Here is a 25,716-nt window from a genome sequence, read left to right as displayed (position 1 = left end):
GATTATAATAGTTTCCGAGTTACGCTAGAAATTAAAAGCAAGAAATCTGAACTGAAATAGATAAAAAGCTGGCGAAAATGGGAGGGGTGCAATGCCTTGGACCATGGGAAGACTAAATCTCGACCGTTCGATTTCCCCAATGGTTTGCCTTTCCTAAAAATTCAATCGCTAATTAGTTGTTTATTACACCTCAATAGCAATTGTTTGGATGTTTCTGTACATATACAATTCGTTTTTTTTTTTTGTAATTATGCAATCGAGTTTTTCTGTATATTAATGCCAATTGACAATTAGACAGGGTTGTTATTAAATCGATATAAACATAAAATACCATTGGCCATATAAAAAATCATTTGTAAAATAGATGGATGACGTGGAAATATATGGATTATATACGGCCCAGTAAAAAGTTTCAGTTATTGGGCCGAATAATGGCTACGATATCCAGATCCAGTTCACAGGATCAAACACATATAAAGCCATCAAAACCCTAATTTTTAAGAATTCCCCCAAACTTGCACTCTAGCACGTAGCACTTCGAAGCCAGCCATCAGGAAGGAGAAGAGCGAATTCCTGAGGAGCTAGTTCAAATCTGCCATGGGTAATCCTCGTAGCTTTTTGGAGTTTTTCTTAGAGAAATCTATTGAGGAAATCGATTCCGATTCGTGATTCGGTGCTTTGGATCTGATGATGAACTGGTTGATGTTTCAGGGAAAGTTCACGGATCGTTGGCTCGTGCCGGAAAGGTGAGAGGACAAACGCCGAAGGTGGCGAAGCAGGACAAGAAGAAGAAGCCACGAGGACGCGCCCACAAGCGCATGCAGTACAACCGCCGATTCGTCACCGCCGGTAATTTTCCCAATCTTTTTACCCTTTTATGTATATTTTCTGTAGAATAAAGTTAGAGTTTTCGGCTGCTTTGTTAATAAGTTCATCCTAATCACGGGGGCTGTGACCTGAATCTGGAAACTAAAGAGAAACTTAAACAATGAGCTTGAATTGATCAAAGTCCAGCTCCGAGGGCATGGTGATAAACTATAATCAGCCCATTAGTGCATAAAACGATGTTTTTACTTATAGGAAGGTGATGATTTGGAAATTTGTAGAGTGAGAACAATCTGTAATGTTGTTTTGGTGTATATGCGTCTCTGTTTCATACAATGTAGTTGGATAAACACGTCAAATCATCGTTTATATATAGGGGATTAGATTGTTAATCTGCCTATTGATTCTAGCAGTAAAGTTTGGATTTTTTTTTTTGTTATAAGTTCATCCGCTGAAAAAGAAGTTCATCTTTTGGCTTGTGCAGTTGTTGGGTTTGGGAAGAAGAGGGGACCAAACTCTTCTGAGAAGTAGAGATAGAAGTTGAAGAATGCTCGTCGACTAAACTTTTCATGAATATGTAACTTTCGGATACTTTCCTTTGTTTATTTTGGTTGTTTTGCACTTTACCAAAATGTTACGAGTTTGATGCTATGAAATACGGTTTTGGTTTGCCCGTCGCATCTTTTCTCGATATTGCCTTCGATTATCTCTCTTTCGCCTCTTGTTACGGTTTATGTTATGGTGATTTTCGGTCAGTATGTACTTCCATGGCCTATAATATAAGCCTTGGTTTGTCTTTGTGTTTAGTGTTGAAGTTTGTAAGAGTTTGAACTGGTACAGCTTGGTTCTTCTTGTCGGAGTTGTTGGGTGTTCCTTTGAAATACACTGAAGCTGTATAAGTTGCCCGTTTAGTGGTAGTTCAATCTTTAAATTCGATGATTTCGGTTATTGAATAAGGTCCGGTGAGTTCGTTCGTGGTACACGGTCTAGGTACTGACTAATAAGCATAACATAGAGAAGCGAACTTCAAACTTCAGAGCGGGTTGAGCGAACCCTCCGTGTGATGTAGTAGCTTAGGAAGCCTTGCCTTGTCCGTCAAGTACTGTACTGCTGTAGCCGCATGCAGCGCGGCACCGTAAGGTAACACATCCTCGTTAACTCTGTAATAAGGTGAATGAGTCATGGCAAAGCTTTTGGTCTCGTCTTGCATCCCAAGGAAGAGGAAATGGCCTGGAATCTCTTGGGCATAGAACGAGAAATCCTCTCCTCCCATCAAAGGCTCTGCCACAACCACGCCATCCAAACCCAGCATTTCCCGAGCCACGTTCTTGACACGCTCGTATAAATGGTCGTCATTCATGGTTGGTGGGTAGACCTCTTGACCATTGGGCTTCATATTCACGGTGGCATTGCATCGATGGACGGCTGATTGCTTGGTGATGACCTAGAATGAGTTTTGAAAGAGTTGGGTTAGGAAGAAGCAACGACGACAAGAATCTCGGAGCAGCCTTTTCGATTTACCTCTTCGATTCTCCGCTGAAGCTGACTAAGCCCTTCAGCGGAAAATGAACGAGAGGTCCCATTCATGGTGACTGAACCAGGGATGACATTGAAAGCATCACCTCCATGAACGGAAGCGACTGTAACAACCTGAAGAGAAGATCAAATCAGTATGGGCTTGAGAAAAACTAGGGTTAGTGGTGAGACACACGAGTGAAGTAGAAAGAAGAACCTGTGAACCCAAAGGGTCGGTTTCACGTGAAACCAGATGTTGGAGACTGAGGATGACGCTTGAAGCAGCGAGAATCGGGTCCAGAGCATGCTGCGGGAAGGCAGCATGCCCTCCTTTCCCGATAATGACAGCCTCGAAAGCTCCGGTTCCAGCAAGCAAGGGGCCTGCACGGGAAGCGGCTTTCCCGATGGGGAACCGGCTGGTGACGTGTAACCCGAATATGGCTTCAACGTCATTCAGAACACCTTCTTCTATCATTCTTTTGGCCCCAGCACCGCCTTCCTCGGCTGGCTGAAATATAAGCACCACCGTTCCCTATCAAAAACATACAATCGTGTAAATAAGAACATGTGTTGGGCGTGATGCTTGAGCTGAATAACCACTAAAACCAATCAGATTCTCGGAAGATGTTAAAAGAAGATTTGCCTAAAGAACCCTACTTAGGTTCGAATCCACATGAAAGGAATCTATTAAACAAAGGCAACAGCAGACAGAGGGTACCTGCAAATCGTGGCGATGTTCTTGAAGCATTTTAGCTGCACCAAGAAGCATGGCCACATGAGCATCGTGTCCGCAAGCGTGCATTTTCCCAGGAACTTTGCTCTTGTGCTCCCAATCCACGGCCTCCTGAAATAGAAAAATCAATCAAACTCGTCATAATAAATCTGAATCCACTGTTGTGTGTGTGTGTCAATAGAACTAGCAGATCAGCGAATTTCTTCATGATTGGACTCATGTATGCGATCCGATAAAATTATTGAGCACTAAATCAATCGACCCTCGTGCACCAGTCACGAATCCATCAGAGTAATCGAATTCCGATAACGATCAGTCCTGAAAATTATCTCCCAGATCTTTTCTGTGGATGGAATCAAGAGAGATTTCCGAGGGAGAGGAGTCATAGGGAGGAACCTGAATAGGCAAAGCATCCATGTCGGCTCTCAGTGCGACGAACGGAGGTTTTCCCGTGCCGATGAAGCCGACGACTCCGGTGACGGCGACTGGGAATCTGTACGGAACGCCGATACGATCGAGCTCCGACCTGATAAGCTTACTGGTCTCGAATTCCTCGTAACCCAGTTCCGGATTCTCGTGGATTTTCCTCCGGATTCCAACCATCCAATCGAACACTTCCGGTTTCTTCGCCAGTTGGAGGAATCTCGACGAGTCGCCGTCGCTGTGGACCCATGGAAGTTCCGATGAAACTCCACGCGAAACGAAGCAGTGGACTACGAAGACGAAGATGAGGAGTTCGACTAATACTATATCCATTGACGACGAATTTGAAAAGTTCGAACATTTTTCCGTCTTAATTGGGCTGTTAATTTTTTTTTACAACGACGACAGTATCGGTGGAGGGGACAACTCCAAAAATATTGATGACGTGGACATGAAAGCAGATCCAATAAGTGAGTCCATAAGGCCTGACCCATGTACCAAAGCCCACTCATACTAATTCTTCGACTCCATCATCATCATCATCATCATCATCATCATCATCATCATCATCATCATCATCATCATCATCATCATTCCAAGTTGACATGCGTATGCTTTTTTTTTATGTTACGATATCGTTGTGCGTTTTTCCAGGGAATTACATGCATTTTAGGAGAATATAGTTTTTTATGATGCGTATCCATATCCATTATATATTTAGAGATGTCAAATGTTAAACCAACCGGTTCGGACCAGATCGGATCAATTCGTTCTGGTGTAGCTTATTTTCAATCCGACTCATTAAGTCCGTTTTTATTGTGACCGATAAATTCAAAGTTCGGACCAAATCGCTCGAGTTCGCAAATCGACTGGCGAGTAAAAAAAATAAAAAATAAAATAAAAAAATATGAAATATTATAAAAAAATTAAATAACAATTAATATATTTTAAATTAATAAAAAAAATATTTAAATTTGATAAAAAAAAAGAAAGTTTTAAAATTATTTACAAAATATTAAAAATAAAAACAATTCTGGATTGCGAGTTAGCTCGTCATGAGTCGAACTCGTGGCGAGCTAGTTCGTTTGGCTCATTTTTTTTCAGACTCAAAATTTCTCAGTTACAGATGAGAAATGACTTACAAACCGGTTCATTTGATATCCCTACTATATTGTAAAGTGAGTTACAGATGAGGACCTATCTACCTATATACTTAACATCCAATTTTTTCGGTCAAAATGCCAAATATATATTCCACCGTATGATCATAATCATACATTATTTCAAATGTATTTGATATGAAGATTTGCCTAACCATCTTCGTATATATAAATGGTTAACGTCGTAAGAACTTATAACAAAAAACGTCGTGATCTAATTTGTTCAGTCTCAAGTTGAAAAGAAGAGTATAATTCTAATCACATTGTTTATTTTCGGTCTCGAGATTAGTTTGAGTTTCGGTCCATGATACAGAAATGTTGCGGACAATTTGTTTCGTACATATGCGTGTGTGTATATATATATATATATATATATATATATATGCCTTATGATATATGCTTTTTTTCTGAAAAAAATGAGGTTACAATGCATTTAATAATTTCCGAGTTACGCTAGAAATTAAAAGCAAGAAATCTGAACTGAAATAGATAAAAAGCTGGCGAAAATGACATTAAAAACACACAAAAAAAAACACGTTGAAGGCAGTGAGTAGATGCTGTGTCATGCATGTCTGGAACATACATGGTGAGGTTATGATAAACTTATATACAAATAAAAGGTACACGTAAGGCTGAGTCACTCCTTCGATTTCTTTCTAAATACGCAAATTAATTACAAAGACCAAACTAAAGATTTTTACAATCTAAGGACATAACTCATACATATATATCATCGAGGACTGCACCCCAACGATAACAAAAATGCTTTCAATTATATTATCAAAACAGTTTTTTAAAAGTTTAATATTAAATATTATAATTTATTGACTGTATCTCTTACACATATAAATTTATATTTTATGTTTTTGGCCAACCTTTTTGACAAGGTTACAAAAGCTTATCCAATTCACTCACTCGGCTTTTTTACGTAAATTTATAAATACGAGCTGACTCAGCAATGTATACGCAAGTACAATTGCCGTATATTGTATTTTTCCACCGAAACGTAGTTATTTATCGTGCTAAATATAGAATTGCCATTATATATACACATATAATTAAAAAAAAAATCATTTGTTTTTTTAATCGAAATGGATTATAATATATTCATCTGACGATGTTTATCCAATGGGGGAAAAAAATCTGACGGTGGGGTTTCTTGTCTCACTAACTTAATCGTCCGCTAATTAAGATACGTTAAAGTTTGAAACTTTCAATGGCCGTACATTATTATTATTATTATTATTATTATTATTATTATTATTATTATTATTATTATTATTATTATTATTTATCTCTCCAAAGATATTTTATCGACACCAAGAAAAAAAACCATTGAATTTAGTAAAAAATCTGAAAAATTAGCAAACAAAAAAAAACTGCCAAAATCTAATCAGTGATTATAATCCACATATATATCAATCTTATCTACAAAAATTAAATTTTCCCTGTTTTTGGATAATACGAAATTAGCCCATAACAGAAACAAATAAAGAAACGGTCCAGTTTGGATAATATAAAAATAGTCATTAAAGCCAAGTATTCATAATCAAGGACATGATTTTATCCAAATATCAAACAAGGACTTCTTCTCTCCCAAGCCACCACTATAAATACCCACAAACCCTAACCGGCCATCCTCCCATCATCCAAGACCAAAACCTACATTCGGATTCCATTTCGCTCGTTCGATCTCTTCATCAGCATGACCATCTCCGTCGAGAAACCGGTTTTCCGTGAGAATCTCTCTCTCGATTTCTGGTTGTCAGATCGAATTTTCCGGGAAGGTAAATTAAGCGGATTCCCCTTTTCCTTGCAGATGATGTCTCCGCATTGCAGAAGAAGATCGAAGAACAAGACAGAGAACTGAAACTGGACGGTGGTTTTCCGATGTCGGATTCTCCCTCCGACGAAGCGTTTTTGGCTCCTGAGATGAATGCGTTCGGCCGCGCTTTCAGGTTTTATTTTATTTTTTTAAATTAGGGTTTTTTTTTTTGGGGGGGGGGACGAAACTATAAGAGAATTACATAACGAAGGATATGAACGTTGCAGAGACTACGACGTAAACAGCGAGAGACAGAAGAGCGTGGAGGAGTTCTACAGATTACAGCACATTCACCAAACTGTAGACTTTGTAAGATTCGAACCCTATATGATATATATATATATGTGTGTGTATATATATGCATCACCCTTTTGATTTGATCCAATATTATGAATCATGAACGTGAGAAATAAAAACATTGTATTATAATATATATATATAGGTGGAGAAGATGAGGGAGGAATATGGGAAACTGAACAAGATGGAGATGAGCATATGGGAGTGTTGTGAGCTGTTGAATGATGTGGTGGACGAGAGCGATCCCGATCTCGACGAGCCTCAGATTCAGCACTTGCTTCAATCCGCTGAGGCCGTCCGAAAGGATTACCCTAACGAGGATTGGCTCCATCTCACCGCCCTCATCCACGGTATGTACATTTCGATACCGGGTTCTTTTTCTATTATGATCCCTAGCTAGAATGTATCCATCCATTTGATATGATCGAGTTTTATATCGATCGATAAAATGTGATTGGACCGACATTTCTTTCTCTCTAGATCTTGGGAAGGTTCTTACTCTTCCACAGTTCGGAGGGCTTCCTCAATGGGCTGTTGTTGGTGAGTTTTGTAATATTCTTTTGACAAATTGTGTGGAAGACGACAACCAACAAACAAAAACTATTATCATATCTTATATGCAATAAAATCAAATGATACAAGAGATTAAGGATGTTGATGTATTATCGAAGGTGGAGCTTAATTATTTTATATCATTGTGTGAGATTATAATAGTAATTGTTTTTTCAAAAAATTCAGGCGATACATTCCCGGTTGGATGTGCCTTTGATGATTCTAACGTTCATAACAAGGTAAGAATTTTGAGATAATTATTAATTTACAAGATTTTGATTAGATTATGAAGTTGGTTATAGAATTAATCTTCTCCTAATTAATTAATGTTTCCGTTTTCTTATTTGTAGTATTTCAAGGGAAACCCTGATTATAAAAATCCATCCTACAACACCAAATGTGGGATTTATACTCAAGGGTGTGGACTAGACAATGTCAGGATGTCATGGGGCCATGACGACTACATGTACCTGGTAATTTCATTACTATATCAATCGATATATGTATATTAATAATGCATAATTAATTTAATAAACATGATTAAAATCGGTAATTATATATAAAATCATGCAATTATAGGTGGCCAAGGAGAATGGAAGCACGCTCCCCTCCCCGGGGCTGTTCATCATCCGATACCATTCCTTCTACCGTAAGCTCCATATATTCTCCTTTTTACTCATTAATACAAAACCCTAAACATGATTATAACAAATATGGATTAATATAAAATCATGATGTAATTTGACGTGAATTTACCTGTATATATATATGTATATATATGCAGCATTGCACACGGCTGGTGCATATACCCACCTCATGAACGAGCAAGACAGAGAGAACCTCAAGTGGCTCCACGTTTTCAAGTACAGTTTCAATATTTTTTTTTTAATTTATTAATTCACCCTTTAACGCCAATTTTTAGGAGATTCAGTTTTATATATATATATAATATTTTATAACAAAACCCAAAAATTACGCAGCAAGTACGACCTCTACAGCAAGAGCAAGGTTCTGATCGACGTGGAGAAGGTCAAGCCATACTACATTTCCCTCATCAACAAAGTAAGTATATATATATATATATATCTTTCGCATGTATAAAAATAGTATATGATATTTATTTTTATTGATAATGTTACTTAAAAAACATTAAAATTTAATAATAAAAAAATGATGACAGTATTTCCCGGAGAAGCTGAGATGGTGAAGTGTTGTGGGGCGTGAGGATCGTTCCGCCATTCAAAGAAAGCCTCTGATCGGTGTAGAGGAAACTGCGGCATCGACGGTTTAGTCTAGTTTTCGGCCGAGTCATCTTGTTGCACATAGCCACATACTATTATCTTTTATCGTTATTAATTATTATTATTATACATAAGTATCTATTATGTTATATTATTATATAATCATATATTAATATCATTGTCTCGTTTTCTTATTGTTGTTAATTAATAAATATATTTCCATGCGTTTTGTTTCATTTACTTAATACTAATACCATTCTTCCACCCCATGGAAGTTTTACAAACTATTGTATAGAGGAATCATTCCTGTCTCGAAACATGGTACTCAATAAACGCAAAAGAAAAAGCTCAAAAGAAATGCATTTATATATATATAAAAGATTCAGTACCCACCATTTGAATTTGGTACCAACATATTTAATTAATTATAATACATAAAAATTATTTAACTATTAATTTGTTGAAATTGTAGCTGTTTTTGCTCTCGGACACCTTCAATATTACTGAAATTTTAATATTAAAAAAACACAGAAAAAACACTTTGAAATAAATTTATATCATCAGCCGCCGCCGCCACGCCGAGGTAACATATAGAATTACAAAAGCAGACATCTAAAAACCAAGTACTTTCCCCCAAACGGAAGGGCAAAATCGTCAAATCTCGTTATTTCTCTATTTGCCTAACGTAAACAACTCGCGTATGCAGAAAGTCAAGTGGATTGTTTTTCACCGAGCAATTTCTTCGGTCACCGGAAACTCCGCCGCAGTTACTGCCGTTGGGAATCTGAGTCGCCGGAAAGCGATTTCGAGTCATCTTTCTTCTCATCGGAGACATCCTTGGGGCTCAAGAAACTGGGCTGGTTCGTCGAAGACAACAGCCTCGCCCACATCCTGTCCGTAATCACCACCTTGTTCTGTTTCTCTGTTATTCTCTGCAGACACAAGCAAAAGAATACGTTGATATATCGCCAATCCATAGATCAAATGTAAGAACCGAAACTCGGGTTTGACAGCAAAACTGATGAGATTTCGGATCAAGAATTGTTTCCGAGTGATCAGCTGGAAAGTACTATCAGATATTCAAGAGGGTTTTTTGTTGCATGGGGTAGTTGATAACTTACGTAGAAGGGAATATAGGTTTGTCTGCCATTGACGAGACCACTGGTGAAACCAGTGTATCCAGCCATGGCACCATGGACCGCGCTCTGAGCCAGGAGTGTACAGTAAACGTTGTCCGATGCATTGCTAGGAACAGCTCGGATCATGTACGTTGGATCTGGAAGTTGAGATCCGAGAATTGGTTAGGAGACGTATGGAGAGAAAAAATCATGGGCATGGCTAGAAAAAGGACATGGCTTCACCTATGTACTTGAGGTTGATCGTTGCCTTCTTCGCCGAAAAATGATCCTACAACCGAAAGAAAAATAATCACCCGTTGAGTTTCCGGTCTCGAGATCATGAAATTAGGGTTCCGAGAATCAAAAAGGTTGCAGCTTTTGTGTAAATTCTGCTCGGAATTCAGTACCTTGATGCTCTGAAATAACCAGAGACCGACATCTTTGAGAAGTTTGTTTCCGGATGCATCTTTCAGAGTCGTAGATTCCAACATTAACTCCTGTCCTGCCCCTTCAGCTATGACAATCACCATATGTCCATTCTCCTTTAACCGTCTCTCGACAAACTCAAAGAGTCCGCCCTCTCCTTCGAGGTAAAAGGGCGACTCCGGAATCAGACAACAATCCACATCTCTGCTTGCAAGTGTAGCATACATAGCTATGAACCCTGTATTGATTGACGATACATACACACGCTAATACATATATATGCCATGTGACAGATATAGATGAGGTGTAAGTAGAGGAGTGAAAAACTTACCGCTGTATCGACCCATAAGCTTCACAAGACCGATACCGTTCTCGATACTCTCGGCTTCAACATGTGCTGCGTTAATCGCACGTTGAGCTTCCTCCACAGCGGTGTCAAACCCGAATGATTTATCTATCACCTACGACATTTTGAGAAGTGCCCTTTCTGTAAGAACGATGCTTCGATCCTGTAGTAATAAGCAAAATCTCGGAAGAAATGCATTACCGGTATGTCATTATCAATCGTTTTCGGGATTCCAACAACTGAAACTTTCAGTCCACGTCTTCTTACTTCCTAGAATGATCAAAAAACATTCATAATCTCAGATGAGTATTGCTTTAACCAAAAATTCAGTGCAATTGTGTTATATACCTCGAATATTACAGATGCTCCTCGTTGTGTTCCGTCTCCTCCAATGATGTAAACCTGAATGATAACACAAACTACATCAAGAACACACCGTATATACACACACACACTTTCAGAACATAACATTGTGGAAAGAGACTATCCGAAAACCTGGTTAATTCCTCGATCCTGAATGCTGTCAACTATCTTTGTGGTATCGTGCCCACCTCGTGAGGTCCCGAGGATAGTTCCTCCGCGTTTATGGATATCGTTAACGAATTTAGAGTTCAAGGGGATAGTGTTCTTAGCATAAAATCCTCTGTATCCACCCTGCAATATCCAAAGAAAAGGAAAGAAACCGGGATGATCAAGCACATGCTTGTGTCTAGATGTTACAAATGGGAACCATGATTATAAAACTTACATCGATTCCGAGAATTTTCTTCACACCATACATGTATGATAATCCACAAACTAATTCTCTAATCACAGTGTTGAGGCCTGGGCATAGACCCCCACACGTAACAATGCAAGCATGGACTTCATCGGATTCAAAGTACACCTGAAAGATAATTACGGGCAAAGGATCATCACACTTTCCCAGTTGAATAAACCGCATCATATTGAAAATAGACGCACCTTCTGGCGTGGCCCGGCTCGTCGGAAATGTACTCCTCTTGCACTATCGTGGTGAACAACGATCTATATGCGACATGAAAACAGATCGAGGTAAGGTAATAAAGTGTAAAAAACACTTGCAACAATCTGTAAAACATCGATTTGACGCTGAGGAATGTAGAACGAGGATAGGGGCTCGGGGGAATTTACCTTCTGAGGGACACTGTCATCCGCATCGACAAAGTATTGCCTGAGAAAGGAAAAGAACTACTACTGTAACCGATGGTTGCTTGCTTCCCGACATGGACGAAACATGATTGGGAACATCATGGTAAATCATTAAGAACATGAAGATTCGAAGCAGAATGAGATGGGTAATAGACTTTACTTGACCACTGAATACGCAGGGTTGTCTTGCAAGGGATTGGGATATGTCTGCAGATAGCAAAAACAAGAAACAACGTTAGCAAGAGATCTTACCATCACTTGTCCTGTTTCTTGGTCAAATGGTTCGAGACATTCCTCTAAACTATTATCAGTTATCAACTCATTCAAACAACGAAACCGGCCAAAAACACACACAGATGCTTGCACATATAACATCACTCAGACAAAGCGTGTGATCATCTTCCTGTACATATAAAGTTTGTCTTTCTTCAATTACGAGATCAAGTTAACAATAAGTGAATGGAAAAAAATCTAATGTCTCCCTTCATCAAATTCCAATCAACCAAACAGATTTAGGAACACAGATACGAGAAGAATCAGAGATCAGCAGCGACGTACAGGAAGACTGGGAAGGTAATCGACGAGGTGGGGAACGTCCTCGAGAACATAACCGGCAGTACCCTTTACGATCTTTGGCTGATTACTTCCGAGAGAACCCATGGCGGCGCCTGGAACAGAGCAACAAAAGAGCAAAGCGTCGCCGGAAAATGGATTTTCTCGACGACCCAAGGCCTCGAATCTCGTAAAAAACTACTCGGACGCGAAAACAAGGAGATACCCTGTCCCTGAAACGAAGGAAGAGAATAAGAGAGATGCACCAAATCCATCAATCCAACGAAAAGGGGATCCGCTTTTATAGCATTCTGAAATTTTGACCACCGAAATTGGTAAACGAATCAAAAGGGAGAGAGAGAGAGAGAGAGAGACCAGGAGCAGTGAAATTGTACGGAGCAGCGGTTTTGCTACAGTCTCTGCTTCGCGAATGATAGAGGGCGTGATGGGTTTCCGGGAAAAAACATAACTTTTAGCTTTTTAGACGAGGGATCCGATTAAACAGGTGGAGGGCATCAGCGGATTTTGCCGCGAGAAACTGGAAAGACACGAGACTATAAAATCATACGGACATGTGTGTATACATACATACATACATACATACATACATACATACATACATACATACATACATGTATATGCGTATATATGCTGTCTACGAAGCTCTCGGGATCTGGTGACGACAGAGAAAATTACGGTTGAAACTTGGGAGATGGTTCATAATATTCTTCCAGAAAGTAGGAACTTTTCGGACTTGGGGAACACGTCACTCTCTTTTATAAATATTTTCTAGAAAGTATTCCTTTTCATGATTGTGTATTTTTTTTTCCATCCCTCGAATTTCCTGTTATTTTTTTTAAAATTTTACGTTGAATTTTTTTAAAACTGTAATGAACATTTTTTTTTAATTCTCCATCAAATTACAAAGACGTTCAGGGCATCAGATGCTTGCATGAAATTATCCTTATCCTTGTGATGTAATCAAAGCATGGGCCATGATGTTGATTTCTTTTTTCTTTTCTTTTTTCTTGGTTAACGAAAGGTGTTAATTTTCTCATCAGAAGAGAAAACTGAATTACAATAGTAGAATGAATTTTCAATTTTCTTTGTCTATCGCATTATTTATTTTTATTTTTATTTTTATTTTTATCGGGGTACATCTGATTTATAAAATGTTTTATGGATTGGGGTCCTCGTCTTCTAGAGTTTTGTCAATAAAAAAGGACCCTTGTGCGAAAACACGAGATTTTGGTATTTATCTTTTTTTGTTGGTGCAAAATATGTGAGTATTATGTAATAAATTATTTTTCTTAGGACATTAGATCTCCACCGGAAAACGACAGCCGTGCGAATGTCTAAGCGGCGTCCACAGATCAACGGTTCAAAGTAAACGGAAAGTCTCAGCCGTTGATTTTGAATCTGACCGAGAGTGGGAATCAGAAGAAATCGTACCCGTAGATTACACCCATCTCCTCCGGTTTCCCCTGGTCAACGCCGGTGTCCGACAGTCCATCCATATCATTAAATATTATAAGTTGACCATTATTTGAAATTTGAAAAAAAAAGAATTATTAAACATATGCTTTCCAAATTCAAAGGCCCGTTTTCTAACAAATTGGGCCTCATTTGGATATTAGGCACATTATGGTAAACGTATTAAATTAGGGCCAAAGTTGGGCCTAAATTTGGATATACCAGGCCCATAATGATATATAGATTATATATCAGGGCTATAGTTGGGTCTGCATTTGGATATGTTAGGCCCATAATGAATATATCAGGACAATAGTTGGGCCTCCATTTAAATGTCAGGCCCATTATGGTAAACGGATTATTAGTGTCGGGCTGTAGTATAAAACTAAAATAAACACATTTAGGGTTTTATTTTGGGTTTAGGAGGGGAAAAATTAGTGATATTAAAAGTAGGTTTTGAGCAAGAATAAAGGCGAAAGAACGGTGAGGGTATGGACGGCTGAGATTCCATCTCTCGTTTCTTGTTTAAAACATGGACGGTTGAGATTTATTGGGCCTCATTCTTCGTCTGCTAATATTCCATCTTTGAAGGAGGTCTCCCATCAGCGGAAACGCAAAAGCTTTAGGAGAAGATCGGAGAGAAAATGTCGTGGCAAACGTATGTGGACGACCACTTGATGTGCGACATCGACGGCCATGGACAGCATCTCGCCGCCGCCGCCATCGTCGGCCACGACGGTTCTGTCTGGGCTCAGAGCTCCAATTTCCCTCAGGTGATTCCGACTCCGATCTGTTTTACTGAATCTCTTATGGCGTTTGAGAATAGATTCCGCATTTGGCTTGAATGACTCGAATTCCTCAAGTCATATCTAAGATTTTCGAATCCGATGCAGTTTGATGTTCGGTTAATTTGTTTATTTGATTTTATTTTCTCCCCGTTCGGAATGCATAATGGTTCTTTGGTGTTGTTGCTCGATCTAATGGTGTTATCTATTACGCGTGATGGAACGAATCCGGAATCGATCATTGAACCTCGTAACGACGAGCGTTGATATTGGTGATGTTTGGTTTCGGATTCCTGTAATAAACACAAACTCCATAGCAGAGCATATCTAAGGTTAAGTGCACAAGCAATGGTACTACTATACAGATCAACGTTGTGAAGCTCAACAAGCTCTGAATTCCTGGAATGATTTGATCTAGTACTGCGATAATGGAGATGATATGATTTCATTTCATTCCTTGTAAAGCTATCGAAACCAGCATAACCTCCTAATCCACCACTAACAGTTGTAGTCACATTTTCAGGTGAAGCCTCAAGAGATTACAGACATCATGAAGGATTTCGACGATCCAGGCCACCTTGCTCCTACAGGATTGCACCTCGGCGGTGCAAAGTACATGGTGATCCAAGGAGAACCCGGAGCAGTGATCCGTGGGAAGAAGGTAATAAATCAAATCTCAAAAAGTTTTGGCCTCAGGAGATTGGTAAAACCATCAATAACATTGTCACTGCGTCGATATCCTGTTCTCGGTGAAAGGGATCTGGTGGTGCCACCATAAAAAAGACAGGACAAGCTCTAGTGTTTGGAATCTACGAGGAACCCGTGACGCCGGGACAGTGCAACATGGTGGTCGAGAGATTGGGCGATTACCTTATCGATCAGGACCTGTAAGGCCAGTCTCATCATCCATCTTTAGTAAAACCCAGTTTTTTGTTCTTGACATTTGCTACTTTTTTCATGTCTTCTCTCTCTCTCTGTCTTTGTATTTTTTCCTTCAAAGAGAACTGAAGTGAGAAAGAAACAAAAGATTCTGCAGAGAATAACAGTGTAAAGAAAAACCACTGAAACAGCAGCTTGGTGACTGAATTAAATCTCATTTTCTCTGCGTGATTTGATTCCTAAATTGCAGTTTCTTTTCCCAGTCCATCAACATTTGATGTCATGGAGATTGAGATCGTTACTGTCATTTAGTCTTATCCCACTAATCAAGGGCCGAATCAAATCTCAATTTATTTTTACATATATCTTACGGAATGCACCCACATAATCATCAACTGTTCAAATATCCAAGGGCGGGGATTCGTGCTTTGGTTATTTTTGGCGTTATAATCTCCGCTCACAAGGAGTTAATTCAATGTTTTTCTCCAACACCAAAAAAGTTCATAATAGTATGACCTAATTGTTATTAGGATTCGGAAGATCTTGAATAAAATAGATGTATTGTTGATATAATAACATTAAAGAGAAGTATCAATCAATGATTCTGAGTTTATGGTTGTTGTTTCCTTTTTTTTTTAAATTCCGTCGACAGGTTATTTAAAAAAGAAAACGAAAAGATAAGTTGAATTACATCTTTTTTTTTCAGCAAGAGAATAAATACTAAAGATTCTTTTACAATGACTGTTTAAATTCTATATTTTTATATTATGCCTCGTGCATATATATATATATATATATGTCTATGCGCCCATGCCGCTGTCACGCACCTCGTAGTTTCGACGCTCTCTCTCACAGTCCGATAGGCAATAACCACAGAAGAAAGCAGCAGAAGAACGTACGAGGAAGGGGAGAGAGATGTCGTGGCAAACGTACGTCGACGACCACCTGATGTGCGACGTTGAGGGCAACCACCTCACCGCCGCCGCAATCCTCGGCGAAGACGGCAGCGTCTGGGCTCAGAGCGCCCACTTCCCTCAGGTTTTCCTCGTTTTCCTACTTACAACTCTCTCCGATCCACTGTCTGATGAATTTCGCTTTCTCCGAATTGCTGTTTCCGTTTGAATCTATGCTGAATCTGCCCATTTTTTACGAGGGTTCTGATCAGGGTCTGCATTTGCTCCCTTTTTCGAATCCGTCACCCTAATTGGATTACCGATTGTGGGTTACTCGGTTCACATCTGGGTCGGGCAATTTCGAATTGAATCTTAAGTTTGAATCGCTGGATCAGGCAATCGGTTTCGAGTAATGAATGGTTAGAGCCCCTCAGATTAAATCAAAGATTGGAGCTTTATTAAAAGATCTATTGAAGAAAATTTCTAAGTTATGTATGTCTATATCGAGTTTGCTCTGAATGGCTGGTCAAGTCGATTCAGCGTTTATACTTGAATCAAGTTGATTCGAAATGAAACGTTTCGTGGTCGGTTTCAGTTCAATCCGGACGAGATCGCTGGGATCATAAGCGATTTTGATGAACCCGGAACACTTGCTCCAACCGGATTGTTCCTCGGAGGCGTTAAGTACATGGTGATCCAGGGGGAGCCAGGTGCCGTCATTCGAGGAAAGAAGGTAAAAATCCACTGTGTTGTCTGAATTCTGATTTCTGGTTCAGTCTGGTCTTGTGGCCTGATCAATGGGTCACTATATCTTGCATGACTCACTAGCTACTACCCTTTATGAACCTGCTTTGTGTTACTTCCACTATAGGGACCTGGTGGTGTGACCATAAAGAAGACCAATCAGGCCATGGTCATCGGTATCTACGACGAACCAATGGCTCCTGGCCAGTGCAATATGGTTGTCGAGAGGCTCGGTGACTACCTGATCGAATCTGGTCTCTAAAACCGAGCAACTCCTATATAAATATAATCCTGTCTTCTGGATCTTTTTCTTGGTCCCTGATGCAAATTTGCAAGCCATTGTTACTGTTGTAATCTTCCATTTATGGCCATGAGGAAACTATATTATGCGATGGCCGGCGTCCTTGTATGGATCATTATTCCATAAACAATGTGTTTTGGAAAGATTCTATGAAGATTGGGCTTTGGAACTTTATGATTGGTTTTGGAGATTGGAAGTTCTATGAGAAGCCTTGCGGTTGTTGAGATCGGTATTGTCCCTTTTTGCTTCTGGGACATGAGAGTTTTCAGACAGGACTCCAGATGGAATGTCTGTACAACGACTGAGAGAATCTCATCCATTACAGGAAGATTGACAAAAAAATCTGAGACATCTCAACAAAAAAAAAAAAGGGTTAGCTTAATGGGCCTAATGAGCTTTAATATCAAACTATGGGCCTTGACGGACCGAGTAATGGGCTATATTGGGTTTGATTAACGGACGCAGGGTATTACGGTAATTTCGCTACAATTTTTTTCCTTTTTTTTTTTTTTCCCGGTCCGTAGCATTCAAAATTGTGAGGCCGTTGACACGAACAGTCGTCGTCTTCTCTGCGCTAGGAAAATTAAGAAGTTATTAATCTCTCTCTCTTGGAGTTTGCTCACCCACCTCAAACCCTAGCGAGCGAAATACCTAGATCATCTGGCGAAGACGATGAAGATTAAAACGCCATTGACGGAGCTCAAGCTCTCCGTCCCAGCTCAGGAAACCCCAATCTCTTCCTTCTTGTAAGCTTCGATTTCTCTCCCTTGCATTCGAACATACTCTAGCGCGAGAAAATGAGAAAGTGTTCAAAACCAGTAATGTTTCTAGTAATAGCCCTAGCAATCGAGAAAATGGAGTTTTTAAGGTTTAGCCTTAGAGGGTGTAAGAATCAGCGAATAGACTGAAGTGTTTAGATCCTGAATTCGTCTGCGTTTTTAAATTTTCGAGTTTACGAATCTGCATTGTGAGATATGGGTGCGTAAGTTGAATCGGGGAACACTTGATTTCTCGGAAGGTAGTTAATTTCCACCCTCTTTACTTATGTTTTTACAAAATCACAGGACTGCTAGTGGTACATTCTGCGATGGAGATTTGCTTCTGAACCAAAAAGGGCTGCGGCTGATGTCTGATGAGAAGGAATCAAGAGTAAGTTCCCTGTCTGAACGCATCCTTCCGGGCATATCCGATCGAAATCATCAGCTGATGTCTGACAAGAAGAGCATCTTGAGAATATTTGTGTTTACACTGTTTTCTCTTCAACAGCCCTCTGAAGGCAAGGAGCTTGATTTCGAGATTACCCCAGCAGACCTTGAGAGTGTGAAAGTCATCGGAAAAGGAAATGGCGGTGTGGTGCAACTTGTCCGGCACAAATGGGATGGCAAGTTATTTGCTATGAAGGTGTGTTTCCATAACAATCACGAATATACCCTTTTCTTTTCCTTGGCAAGTTTCAAACTTGGATCTCCGATCTCCAGAGGGGTTCGTTCTATGGAGTCTAATAGGATTCATGCGTCTTTATCTTAGGGGATCATAAAATGGGTGTGGGAAACTTTGGCTTTTAAGATTATATGAATGTAGCTTTAATGGGAGAATTTGCTGTCCGTGTGTGTGTGCATGCCCAGAGAAGTCTAGCAGCAAGAAAATGCTAACTATAGATTCGGTTCCGATAATTGAAAGGCAAATAAAGGTGAGCATCATTAAGCATTTTTTGTAACACTTCTGGACTCTACAGAAACACAATTAGTATTTTGATATATGGATACAATGTTGCAAGGAGAGAACTAAAGTGTTCCAGATGCTCGTTCCTCACAAACAGGTTTTCAGATTTGGCTTCTGAATTAGTGTGTTTATGAATTTCAGGTCATCCAAATGAATATACAAGAGGAAATCCGCAAACAGATCGTCCAGGAGCTGATAATAAACCAAGCATCACAATGTCCACATGTTGTGGTTTGCTATCAGTCCTTTTATCACAATGGAGCGTTTTCCCTTGTCCTAGAATACATGGATCGTGGCTCTCTTGCAGATGTGATAAAACAAGTGAAGACAATCCTTGAGCCATACCTCGCTGTTGCTTGTAAACAGGTCCATGAATGTCCAAATCACTCCCCAACTGATTCAAACATCCTGTATGACTTTCCTCTTTCTCGGTTTCGAACCATTGTTTAGAACTTTTATGTCGTCTCTACAGGTTTTGCAAGGGCTCGTGTACCTGCACAACGAAAGACATGTCATACACCGAGACATAAAACCGTCGAACCTCCTTGTAAACCATAAAGGGGAAGTAAAAATATCAGATTTTGGTGTCAGTGCATCTCTGGCTAGCTCCATGGGTCAGAGGGACACCTTTGTTGGAACTTACAACTATATGTCGGTACGCAACCACTTATGAAATCCTCTCAACTCAATTCATTACACAGCTTCTTGATCAGTAACTTTATGACAGAGCCTGATCAGTTTTTCGTTTCTTCTTCACTTCAGCCCGAGAGAATTAGCGGGAGCACGTATGAATACAGCAGTGACATCTGGAGTTTGGGTTTGTCGGTGTTAGAATGCGCCATAGGACGATTCCCTTACTTACAATCCGAAGATCAGGAGAACTCTCCTAGCTTTTACGAGCTCTTGGCTGCCATTGTAGAAAGTCCACCACCAACTGCTCCTCCGAATCAATTCTCACCCGAATTCTGCTCCTTTGTATCAGCCTGGTACTTATTATATAATCATATAACTATCATTTCATTGCGGAAAACAGTTTTATACGTTAAAGGGTCATCATCACCATTTACATTACTGCAGCATACAGAAAGATCCTCGGGATAGATCCTCGTCTTTGGACCTATTGGTATGTAAACATTCACTCAGAACTCTCAAAATCTTTCCCGACATGAAAGTTTCTGAATCTTTTTACGAAATGTTTCTGCGATATGCGTTCGTAATTTTTCAGCGTCATCCCTTCATAAAAAAGTTCGAGGACAAGGACATCGATCTTGGCATTCTTGTTGGAAGCTTGGAACCACCTGTTAACTACCCTAGATAAGTCTCTTCTGCTTCTGCATCACTTCATCCCTATCGCATTTGGTATATGATGTGAGATGATGATGATGATGATAATTTGATGTTCATCAATCCTTATCATGTCAAAGCCAATGATGCTCCATGTTCTTTTTATTATGTACAGAGTCAATGCTATATGAACATATGAGTATGGTATCACATGATGCATGTGAACAGACGCATGAATAGAAAGGTGGGTGTTATATATATATATACACACACACACATTTTCATAGTTGTGGGACTATTGAAGGATAAGATTATTACACATAGATCCTACCAACGGAAAACATGTGGCGGTGGTGAGTCATGGGTACGATTTGGACGAGTCAACTTCGGTTTCCATGTATTCTCTTCCACACAAATGTTTTGTTTCGAGTCAGCATTTTGATATCTTAAATTAAATTTTTTTTTTCCCTTTTGTCGGCAACAATACTTAACATGAGCATTCTATTTTTATCATTTATTGATATGAAGCTTCAGGTTGGGTATTTTACAAGTCTTGTATATTATAATTTATGTTGATAATTGTGTATGGGAATTATTGAATAACAGATTTGTTTACTTTCTATACTTTTAGACAAAGAATGCTTTTAATTGCCGTGAAGCATTTATTTGGTAAAAATGTTTTTTTTGAAAACAATTAATATTAAATTCTATAAATAAATAGACATTCTTAACATATGTGACATATATATATATATATATGCACACACAAGTATGTGGTCATATACCAATTCATAAATAGATCTATGTGTATTTTAAAAGAAATGAATATTTAGTGCATAAGAAATTAAGGCACACCAAAAAAGAAAAAGAAAAATGAGGCCTAGTCATAAAGAAAAACAAAAAGAATGTAGCAAAAAAAAGAGAGAAGAATCTCGTCTGTATTATAAATACCATAAAAAATTAAATATTTAAACATAAGATTATTGAAGCTAAATTTGAATTAAAATACAAAATATCTAAGTCTAATGGTATTAGTATTGGGATAAAAGTAAAAAAGGAAAGATACTAATAAAAAAAACTGGACAGACAAGAATCTTGCTTTAAAGGATAGGGCATAATTATTAATATTATCAGAATATGTAAAATTGTCAAATCTTTGAAGATCAAAGGTGCTATGATGTAACCTTAATTTTTAGCCAAAATAAAAATAAAACAAAAAAATAATATAGATAATAATAAGGGGGGAGATGGTGAGTCGGATATGATATGGATATGTTCCAAGTAATGGGTCTTATCTTCTTGCCTATCAGTATGGGGAATAACAACGAATAAAAAATTATCAACCATAATATATATATATATATTAACCGACAATACTCATTTTTGTGTACAAGTTATATATCTTACTTTGTCAGACCTCAATTGTTTTATGTTTTGATGAAATAAACAGTCAAAATTAATACACATAAACTATAATAGAACTCTCTTTTTTTTGTAACAACTATATATAGTATGGAATTTTTAACATTAATTAAAAAGAAATGGGATTATAATGCAGAATAAAAACTGCTAATTCAGAACAAGGAAAAGAAGGTAAAACATAACAGTGGGAACGATAAATTAATTCAAAAAACAAGGAATTATAACAAATATTTAAAAAATAAATTGGCATATATAAATAACTAAATTAAATGAAATGAATGGAGGGATAAAGGGTCAACGTTATCCACGACTTGCACGTAAGTGTTGCCTACAAGGCTACAAGTCTTTTTTATCTTTTTTTCTCTGACACCCAAACTCTTCTGCATATCCATATATGTATCTCGTGTCTATGTCTGTTGTATATATCCACATACGCATTTACGTACACACAGTGATATATATATATATATATATATATATATAGAGAGAGAGATAAGACTCATGTCTGTGTGTTTCCCATTATAAAACACAAACATTTTGACAAGAAACTCACCTGTTCCGGTTTCGTTGCTGTTCAAGAATCCGAGAAGAAAGAGAAGAGGAAAAGAAAGGAAAAGATGAACACCCATCTGAATCTAGAGCAGATGGGAAAAGAGAGATATGATGCGAGGATCGTGGTTGAAGAAGAAGAAGACATTGATGGAGTCTCAAGTTCAATATCAGATGAAACATCCCTGGAAGAAGATTCAAGAGATTCTTCTTCATCATGTTCATCTATGTCTTCTTCATCAGATTTCGCAGAGGATGCTTCCTCTTCTTCTTCTTCATCATCACCGTCTTCAAATGGGCCTCTCCATGATCTATCTGAGCTCATGAATCACCTCCCTATCAAGTAAGAAAACATCTCCATATATAAGATCTCCCATCTCATTACATGGTTTCCTGGTCAATCATTTTGAACCCAAAGATTCATCATACATATAAAAAGAATGTTTTTTCATGAACAAATAGATAGATTAGTCGAGACCAGCTTTAGAGATTCCAGAACTCATTCTAATGACCTCATGTCATCTGGTTCTTATAGATCTGCTGACATGAATCTCTAACATAAGCTTCTTTGGATCCTTTTTCATTTTGCTTCCACTTAAATCTTGGAATCTCACCAACCCTTTTCTCTAGAACTTGTTTATTTTAAACACAGCAAAAAACTAACAAGAGTTATGCTGGTGTGTATCACAGGAGAGGGTTGTCCAAGTTTTATGAAGGCAAATCACAATCATTCACTTCTATAGCAAATGCGAAAAGCATAGAGGATCTTTGCAAGAAGAAATGGAGCAGAAGTGGGGGTGGAGCTGTGAGAATGAAGCCATGCAAGAGCTCTTGTGGGTTATTGGATCAGAGCCACAAAAGAGCATTCAGCCCTAAAGCCACAATCTCCAAGAAGGCAACAAGACAACCTTCTTCACTTTCCTTGTGCATAAAAGCTGCTTTTATCAGCAAAAATCCACTGTAAAAAAATGCATCCAATTTAGGTTTAAAGCTTAACCCTTTTTCCTATGCTATGATATGATCAGAAAACAAAAACAAAAACAAATCTCTCGGTTCGGTTCAGTTTGTATTCTGGGTTTTCTGAAACCGAATGAGAACGGAGACATCGGTTTTGGTTCGTTTTCTTTCCCAGGTCTGTAACATATTCAAGTATCTTATAAACTGCTCTTTCCCCTGAATCAGGCAAAAATGAATCAACTTATAGACAAATCCATTACCTCGGGATCGTCTTGTGTTGAGAAGAATCAAATAGACAGGTGGGAGCATCTCCACATAACCACGGCCATGGCCCCGCGGAGTTGGAGATGGCAAACAGATAATAAACTTGGACAAACCCCTCCTCCTCTACTTGTACCTTGTGCTCTGTTCAGACAGCAACCTAGGACGACAGTACCAAATTTTATACGAGGATGCCAGGCTTCTAGAAGAAAGCCCAAAAATGGAGATTTCGGATTCGACGCTACAGAGAAGATCAACATTTTCTCTAATTCCCGTTTACAGACAATGCATACATATCAGATGAGTAGTAGTCTCCAGTAAGAATTTTGATTTCCAGAGATTAAAATTAAGCGATCACCTGCATCGCCTTAACTTTAACGCCGCTGCGTCGAACAACCGATCACGCCAAGTCGGCCAGTGACGATTCCCGGCAACATTTGAAGGCGATCAGCCCATGATCACGCGGTGATAACAGTGAAAGCCTCCAACAATGGCGTGAACTAGTTGTTAGGGTTCCCGGCGAAGAAGAAGAAGAGAGATCGAGTGATTCTCTCTCTTCCTCTCGTATGGAAACCGTTGCGTTTTCTCTCGGTTTTATATCTACAGGGTTTATATATGATGTTCACGAGAAGGAAGATGTTCCCATGTTAACGGTGAGTTCAGTTACGGGCTCAAAAAGCTAACGGACACCAAAATTCGGCCCGATTATTTTTTGTTTTACGGCCCACTTACGGAAGTTTAAAATTTTATCTTTTAACCCCGCAAAAAAATTATGTGCAATCTCAACCCTTTTCTGCCATCTTTATCTATAATTATTATTAGAGGATGACATTTTGATTATTAACCGAACCGAATAAGATATAATTATAATCGAATCGAATTTGATATATAAACTGAACGGTCATAACTTTTCTATAATAAAAAAAAAACTGAATTCAAACCCAATCGAATCGAAACAAAACCAAATTGAATCGAAGTTTATATAAAACCGAATGATTATATTTTTTATATAAAAAAAAATAACCGAATTCGAATATAACCAAACCGAATCTGAACCAAAATTCGAAATGATCTTCCTTTATTAATAATAATAATAATAATAATAAATCCGTTGTAAAGTTCGTTCTCCTATATCGTAGAGAGAAGAAAAAAAGTTCGGTTGGGTCCAAAAGAGGATGCTTAGAAAAGTTATTTGCTTTTGTCTCCCACTTTGAAAAAAAAAACATAACACAAGCCTTCAATCTCCTTTTCAGCCTTTTTAAACTCTTTTGATTAATTCAAGAAATTCCTATTCATTTGTTTACTCTTTAATTAACCAATGATATGCTAAACTAAACATGGGTTATACATAAAACGATTAGCATAGTGTAGCTATCGGCAGGCTAAGACGTCAATTAATGCCTTTTTTTTTGTAACAGTTACGTAAATTTCTTGAATTTATATTATGTTGCACATATATATATATATATGACATCTATTTTAAATTCATATGTTATCTCAATTCTTTTGTAGATGATGTATTCGTTCATTTTAGTTTGGTACATAGTCCGTTGCACCACATTGTAATTATAATTAAGTAAAGAAATTAAGCGGAAGAAGGGGGGAAAATAGATTTTATTAATACAGAGACGAATCAAATCTTACAACATTAATACATGAAATACATATATATATATATAGAGAGAGAGAGAACAAAGAACACGTCAATCAAACTACCACCACCATTATCACCGGAACTCCAAGAATCCCAACGACAAGACAAGACAAGACAAGACAGCATAACACGACAATGTCAATACGAAGATTTTATTTAAATCTTTTAAAATAAATTATTAGAGAGCATATATATATATATATATATATATATTGCTTAGATGAGCAAACCGAAGGCCAAAGCGGCTACGGAGGCGAAGAGAGCGGGAACAAAGGAGGAAGCGCCGGAGGGAGGGCTCGGCGCCGGAGCTTCCACGGAGGCAGCCGCCGGATTCACGGCGGAGAAGGCCATCGCCGCCGCCAACACCACCGCCAGGAAGAGCTTCATCTTCATTGCCTCCATTAATATTTCTTGTGCTCTTCAGTTATGTGTGATCTATACGAGATGAGACTTGAGAGAGAGAGAGAGCAAATGATGAGAGGAAAGGGTTTTGAGTTTGTGGGTATTTATACTGACATATATACGCATGCAAGTCCAAGTGTGTATGTGTACAATGCCACTTTACACCAAAGCATATATTAAAAATTATAATGTTTAACCACTGGTCCA

General features: G+C 38.5%; 9 protein-coding genes and 1 long non-coding RNA gene across 12 annotated transcripts; 6 read left to right on the top strand and 4 right to left on the bottom strand.

Annotated features, from left to right (window-relative positions):
• Window positions 1–490: 490 nt before the first annotated feature.
• Window positions 491–1,647, top strand: LOC104811731 (40S ribosomal protein S30). Its single transcript, XM_019202459.1, has 3 exons — window positions 491–601; window positions 712–849; window positions 1,310–1,647. Exons 1-3 carry the CDS (start codon window positions 598–600, stop codon window positions 1,354–1,356), a joined length of 189 nt encoding a protein of 62 aa, XP_019058004.1. The 5' UTR covers window positions 491–597; the 3' UTR covers window positions 1,357–1,647.
• Window positions 1,648–1,740: 93 nt separating this feature from the next.
• LOC104811730 (IAA-amino acid hydrolase ILR1-like 2) lies at window positions 1,741–3,854 on the bottom strand. Its single transcript, XM_010538541.1, has 5 exons — window positions 3,470–3,854; window positions 3,059–3,184; window positions 2,558–2,872; window positions 2,347–2,475; window positions 1,741–2,269 (listed from the first exon to the last, which is right to left on the bottom strand). The coding sequence occupies exons 1-5, from the start codon at window positions 3,827–3,829 to the stop codon at window positions 1,859–1,861; spliced, it is 1,341 nt and encodes a 446-aa protein (XP_010536843.1). The 5' UTR covers window positions 3,830–3,854; the 3' UTR covers window positions 1,741–1,858.
• A 2,380-nt stretch (window positions 3,855–6,234) lies between these two features.
• On the top strand, window positions 6,235–8,811 carry LOC104811729 (inositol oxygenase 4-like). 2 transcript variants are annotated; one of them, XM_010538539.1, is made up of 11 exons: window positions 6,236–6,392; window positions 6,476–6,614; window positions 6,709–6,790; window positions 6,924–7,128; window positions 7,259–7,318; window positions 7,517–7,569; window positions 7,681–7,803; window positions 7,910–7,979; window positions 8,115–8,193; window positions 8,311–8,392; window positions 8,511–8,811. In XM_010538539.1, the coding sequence occupies exons 1-11, from the start codon at window positions 6,362–6,364 to the stop codon at window positions 8,535–8,537; spliced, it is 951 nt and encodes a 316-aa protein (XP_010536841.1). In that variant the 5' UTR covers window positions 6,236–6,361; the 3' UTR covers window positions 8,538–8,811. The 2 variants fall into 2 exon arrangements, with proteins under 2 accessions (XP_010536842.1, XP_010536841.1); XM_010538540.1 differs by lacking the exon at window positions 7,259–7,318 and having other exon boundaries at window positions 6,235–6,392.
• Window positions 8,812–9,095: 284 nt separating this feature from the next.
• Window positions 9,096–12,786, bottom strand: LOC104811728 (ATP-dependent 6-phosphofructokinase 3). Its single transcript, XM_010538538.2, has 14 exons — window positions 12,559–12,786; window positions 12,190–12,416; window positions 11,792–11,838; window positions 11,614–11,653; window positions 11,425–11,487; window positions 11,210–11,347; window positions 10,957–11,115; window positions 10,810–10,863; window positions 10,663–10,731; window positions 10,447–10,576; window positions 10,097–10,353; window positions 9,933–9,978; window positions 9,693–9,847; window positions 9,096–9,503 (listed from the first exon to the last, which is right to left on the bottom strand). Exons 2-14 carry the CDS (start codon window positions 12,289–12,291, stop codon window positions 9,339–9,341), a joined length of 1,425 nt encoding a protein of 474 aa, XP_010536840.1. The 5' UTR covers window positions 12,292–12,416; window positions 12,559–12,786; the 3' UTR covers window positions 9,096–9,338.
• A 1,416-nt stretch (window positions 12,787–14,202) lies between these two features.
• On the top strand, window positions 14,203–15,551 carry LOC104811727 (profilin-4). The gene is made up of 3 exons (XM_010538537.2): window positions 14,203–14,429; window positions 14,965–15,102; window positions 15,198–15,551. The coding sequence occupies exons 1-3, from the start codon at window positions 14,301–14,303 to the stop codon at window positions 15,330–15,332; spliced, it is 402 nt and encodes a 133-aa protein (XP_010536839.1). The 5' UTR covers window positions 14,203–14,300; the 3' UTR covers window positions 15,333–15,551.
• Window positions 15,552–16,124: 573 nt separating this feature from the next.
• Window positions 16,125–17,432, top strand: LOC104811726 (profilin-like). Its single transcript, XM_010538536.2, has 3 exons — window positions 16,125–16,358; window positions 16,809–16,946; window positions 17,085–17,432. The coding sequence occupies exons 1-3, from the start codon at window positions 16,236–16,238 to the stop codon at window positions 17,217–17,219; spliced, it is 396 nt and encodes a 131-aa protein (XP_010536838.1). The 5' UTR covers window positions 16,125–16,235; the 3' UTR covers window positions 17,220–17,432.
• A 285-nt stretch (window positions 17,433–17,717) lies between these two features.
• On the top strand, window positions 17,718–20,738 carry LOC104811725 (mitogen-activated protein kinase kinase 6). 2 transcript variants are annotated; one of them, XM_010538534.2, is made up of 9 exons: window positions 17,718–17,732; window positions 17,837–18,004; window positions 18,323–18,407; window positions 18,525–18,659; window positions 19,122–19,346; window positions 19,453–19,635; window positions 19,743–19,966; window positions 20,058–20,103; window positions 20,206–20,738. In XM_010538534.2, the coding sequence occupies exons 2-9, from the start codon at window positions 17,931–17,933 to the stop codon at window positions 20,296–20,298; spliced, it is 1,065 nt and encodes a 354-aa protein (XP_010536836.1). In that variant the 5' UTR covers window positions 17,718–17,732; window positions 17,837–17,930; the 3' UTR covers window positions 20,299–20,738. The 2 variants fall into 2 exon arrangements, with proteins under 2 accessions (XP_010536836.1, XP_010536835.1); XM_010538533.2 differs by lacking the exon at window positions 17,718–17,732 and having other exon boundaries at window positions 17,810–18,004.
• A 1,413-nt stretch (window positions 20,739–22,151) lies between these two features.
• On the top strand, window positions 22,152–23,413 carry LOC104811723 (metabotropic glutamate receptor-like protein P). Its single transcript, XM_010538532.2, has 2 exons — window positions 22,152–22,578; window positions 22,926–23,413. The coding sequence occupies exons 1-2, from the start codon at window positions 22,304–22,306 to the stop codon at window positions 23,197–23,199; spliced, it is 549 nt and encodes a 182-aa protein (XP_010536834.1). The 5' UTR covers window positions 22,152–22,303; the 3' UTR covers window positions 23,200–23,413.
• On the bottom strand, window positions 22,496–24,234 carry LOC104811724. The gene is made up of 3 exons (XR_771490.1): window positions 23,812–24,234; window positions 23,453–23,613; window positions 22,496–22,571 (listed from the first exon to the last, which is right to left on the bottom strand). It is a non-coding gene; the product is annotated as an uncharacterized LOC104811724 (long non-coding RNA).
• A 1,072-nt stretch (window positions 24,235–25,306) lies between these two features.
• On the bottom strand, window positions 25,307–25,600 carry LOC109116609 (arabinogalactan peptide 13-like). Its single transcript, XM_019202391.1, has one exon. It carries the CDS (start codon window positions 25,507–25,509, stop codon window positions 25,324–25,326), a length of 186 nt encoding a protein of 61 aa, XP_019057936.1. The 5' UTR covers window positions 25,510–25,600; the 3' UTR covers window positions 25,307–25,323.
• Between the last annotated feature and the right edge of the window lie 116 nt (window positions 25,601–25,716).

This window comes from Tarenaya hassleriana, unplaced genomic scaffold (assembly GCF_000463585.1).
Source record: "Tarenaya hassleriana unplaced genomic scaffold, ASM46358v1 Cleome2, whole genome shotgun sequence".
NCBI lineage: Eukaryota > Viridiplantae > Streptophyta > Magnoliopsida > Brassicales > Cleomaceae > Tarenaya > Tarenaya hassleriana.
The sequence above is the reverse complement of the archived record's forward strand: the minus strand, read 5'-3'. Positions and strand labels throughout refer to the sequence as shown.

What these genes read in the sequence shown, in the direction of transcription:
- LOC104811729 (XM_010538539.1), top strand. Translation starts at nt 6,362, where the DNA reads ATGACCATCTCCGTCGAGAAACCGGTTTTCC. An exon ending in TCCTCAATGGGCTGTTGTTG is followed by an intron (nt 7,319 to 7,516) that starts GTGAGTTTTGTA and finishes CAAAAAATTCAG; the next exon opens with GCGATACATTCCCGGTTGGA. An exon ending in ATGACGACTACATGTACCTG is followed by an intron (nt 7,804 to 7,909) that starts GTAATTTCATTA and finishes ATGCAATTATAG; the next exon opens with GTGGCCAAGGAGAATGGAAG.
- LOC104811725 (XM_010538534.2), top strand. Translation starts at nt 17,931, where the DNA reads ATGAAGATTAAAACGCCATTGACGGAGCTCAAGCTCTCCGTCCCAGCT. An exon ending in ACCCCAATCTCTTCCTTCTT is followed by an intron (nt 18,005 to 18,322) that starts GTAAGCTTCGAT and finishes ACAAAATCACAG; the next exon opens with GACTGCTAGTGGTACATTCT. An exon ending in GCAAGTTATTTGCTATGAAG is followed by an intron (nt 18,660 to 19,121) that starts GTGTGTTTCCAT and finishes TATGAATTTCAG; the next exon opens with GTCATCCAAATGAATATACA.
- LOC109116609 (XM_019202391.1), bottom strand. Translation starts at nt 25,509, where the DNA reads ATGGAGGCAATGAAGATGAAGCTCTTCCTGGCGGTGGTGTTGGCGGCG.
- LOC104811726 (XM_010538536.2), top strand. Translation starts at nt 16,236, where the DNA reads ATGTCGTGGCAAACGTACGTCGACGACCACCTGATGTGCGACGTTGAG. An exon ending in AGAGCGCCCACTTCCCTCAG is followed by an intron (nt 16,359 to 16,808) that starts GTTTTCCTCGTT and finishes GGTCGGTTTCAG; the next exon opens with TTCAATCCGGACGAGATCGC. An exon ending in CCGTCATTCGAGGAAAGAAG is followed by an intron (nt 16,947 to 17,084) that starts GTAAAAATCCAC and finishes CTTCCACTATAG; the next exon opens with GGACCTGGTGGTGTGACCAT.
- LOC104811731 (XM_019202459.1), top strand. An exon ending in CCGCCGATTCGTCACCGCCG is followed by an intron (nt 850 to 1,309) that starts GTAATTTTCCCA and finishes TGGCTTGTGCAG; the next exon opens with TTGTTGGGTTTGGGAAGAAG.
- LOC104811728 (XM_010538538.2), bottom strand. Translation starts at nt 12,291, where the DNA reads ATGGGTTCTCTCGGAAGTAATCAGCCAAAGATCGTAAAGGGTACTGCC. An exon ending in ATTACCTTCCCAGTCTTCCT is followed by an intron (nt 11,839 to 12,189) that starts GTACGTCGCTGC and finishes TGCTATCTGCAG; the next exon opens with ACATATCCCAATCCCTTGCA. An exon ending in ATGACAGTGTCCCTCAGAAG is followed by an intron (nt 11,488 to 11,613) that starts GTAAATTCCCCC and finishes TGTCGCATATAG; the next exon opens with ATCGTTGTTCACCACGATAG.
- LOC104811723 (XM_010538532.2), top strand. Translation starts at nt 22,304, where the DNA reads ATGAACACCCATCTGAATCTAGAGCAGATGGGAAAAGAGAGATATGAT. An exon ending in ATGAATCACCTCCCTATCAA is followed by an intron (nt 22,579 to 22,925) that starts GTAAGAAAACAT and finishes TGTGTATCACAG; the next exon opens with GAGAGGGTTGTCCAAGTTTT.
- LOC104811727 (XM_010538537.2), top strand. Translation starts at nt 14,301, where the DNA reads ATGTCGTGGCAAACGTATGTGGACGACCACTTGATGTGCGACATCGAC. An exon ending in AGAGCTCCAATTTCCCTCAG is followed by an intron (nt 14,430 to 14,964) that starts GTGATTCCGACT and finishes TCACATTTTCAG; the next exon opens with GTGAAGCCTCAAGAGATTAC. An exon ending in CAGTGATCCGTGGGAAGAAG is followed by an intron (nt 15,103 to 15,197) that starts GTAATAAATCAA and finishes TCTCGGTGAAAG; the next exon opens with GGATCTGGTGGTGCCACCAT.
- LOC104811730 (XM_010538541.1), bottom strand. Translation starts at nt 3,829, where the DNA reads ATGGATATAGTATTAGTCGAACTCCTCATCTTCGTCTTCGTAGTCCAC. An exon ending in AACATCGCCACGATTTGCAG is followed by an intron (nt 2,873 to 3,058) that starts GTACCCTCTGTC and finishes TGTTTTTGATAG; the next exon opens with GGAACGGTGGTGCTTATATT. An exon ending in TTCAGCGGAGAATCGAAGAG is followed by an intron (nt 2,270 to 2,346) that starts GTAAATCGAAAA and finishes AACTCATTCTAG; the next exon opens with GTCATCACCAAGCAATCAGC.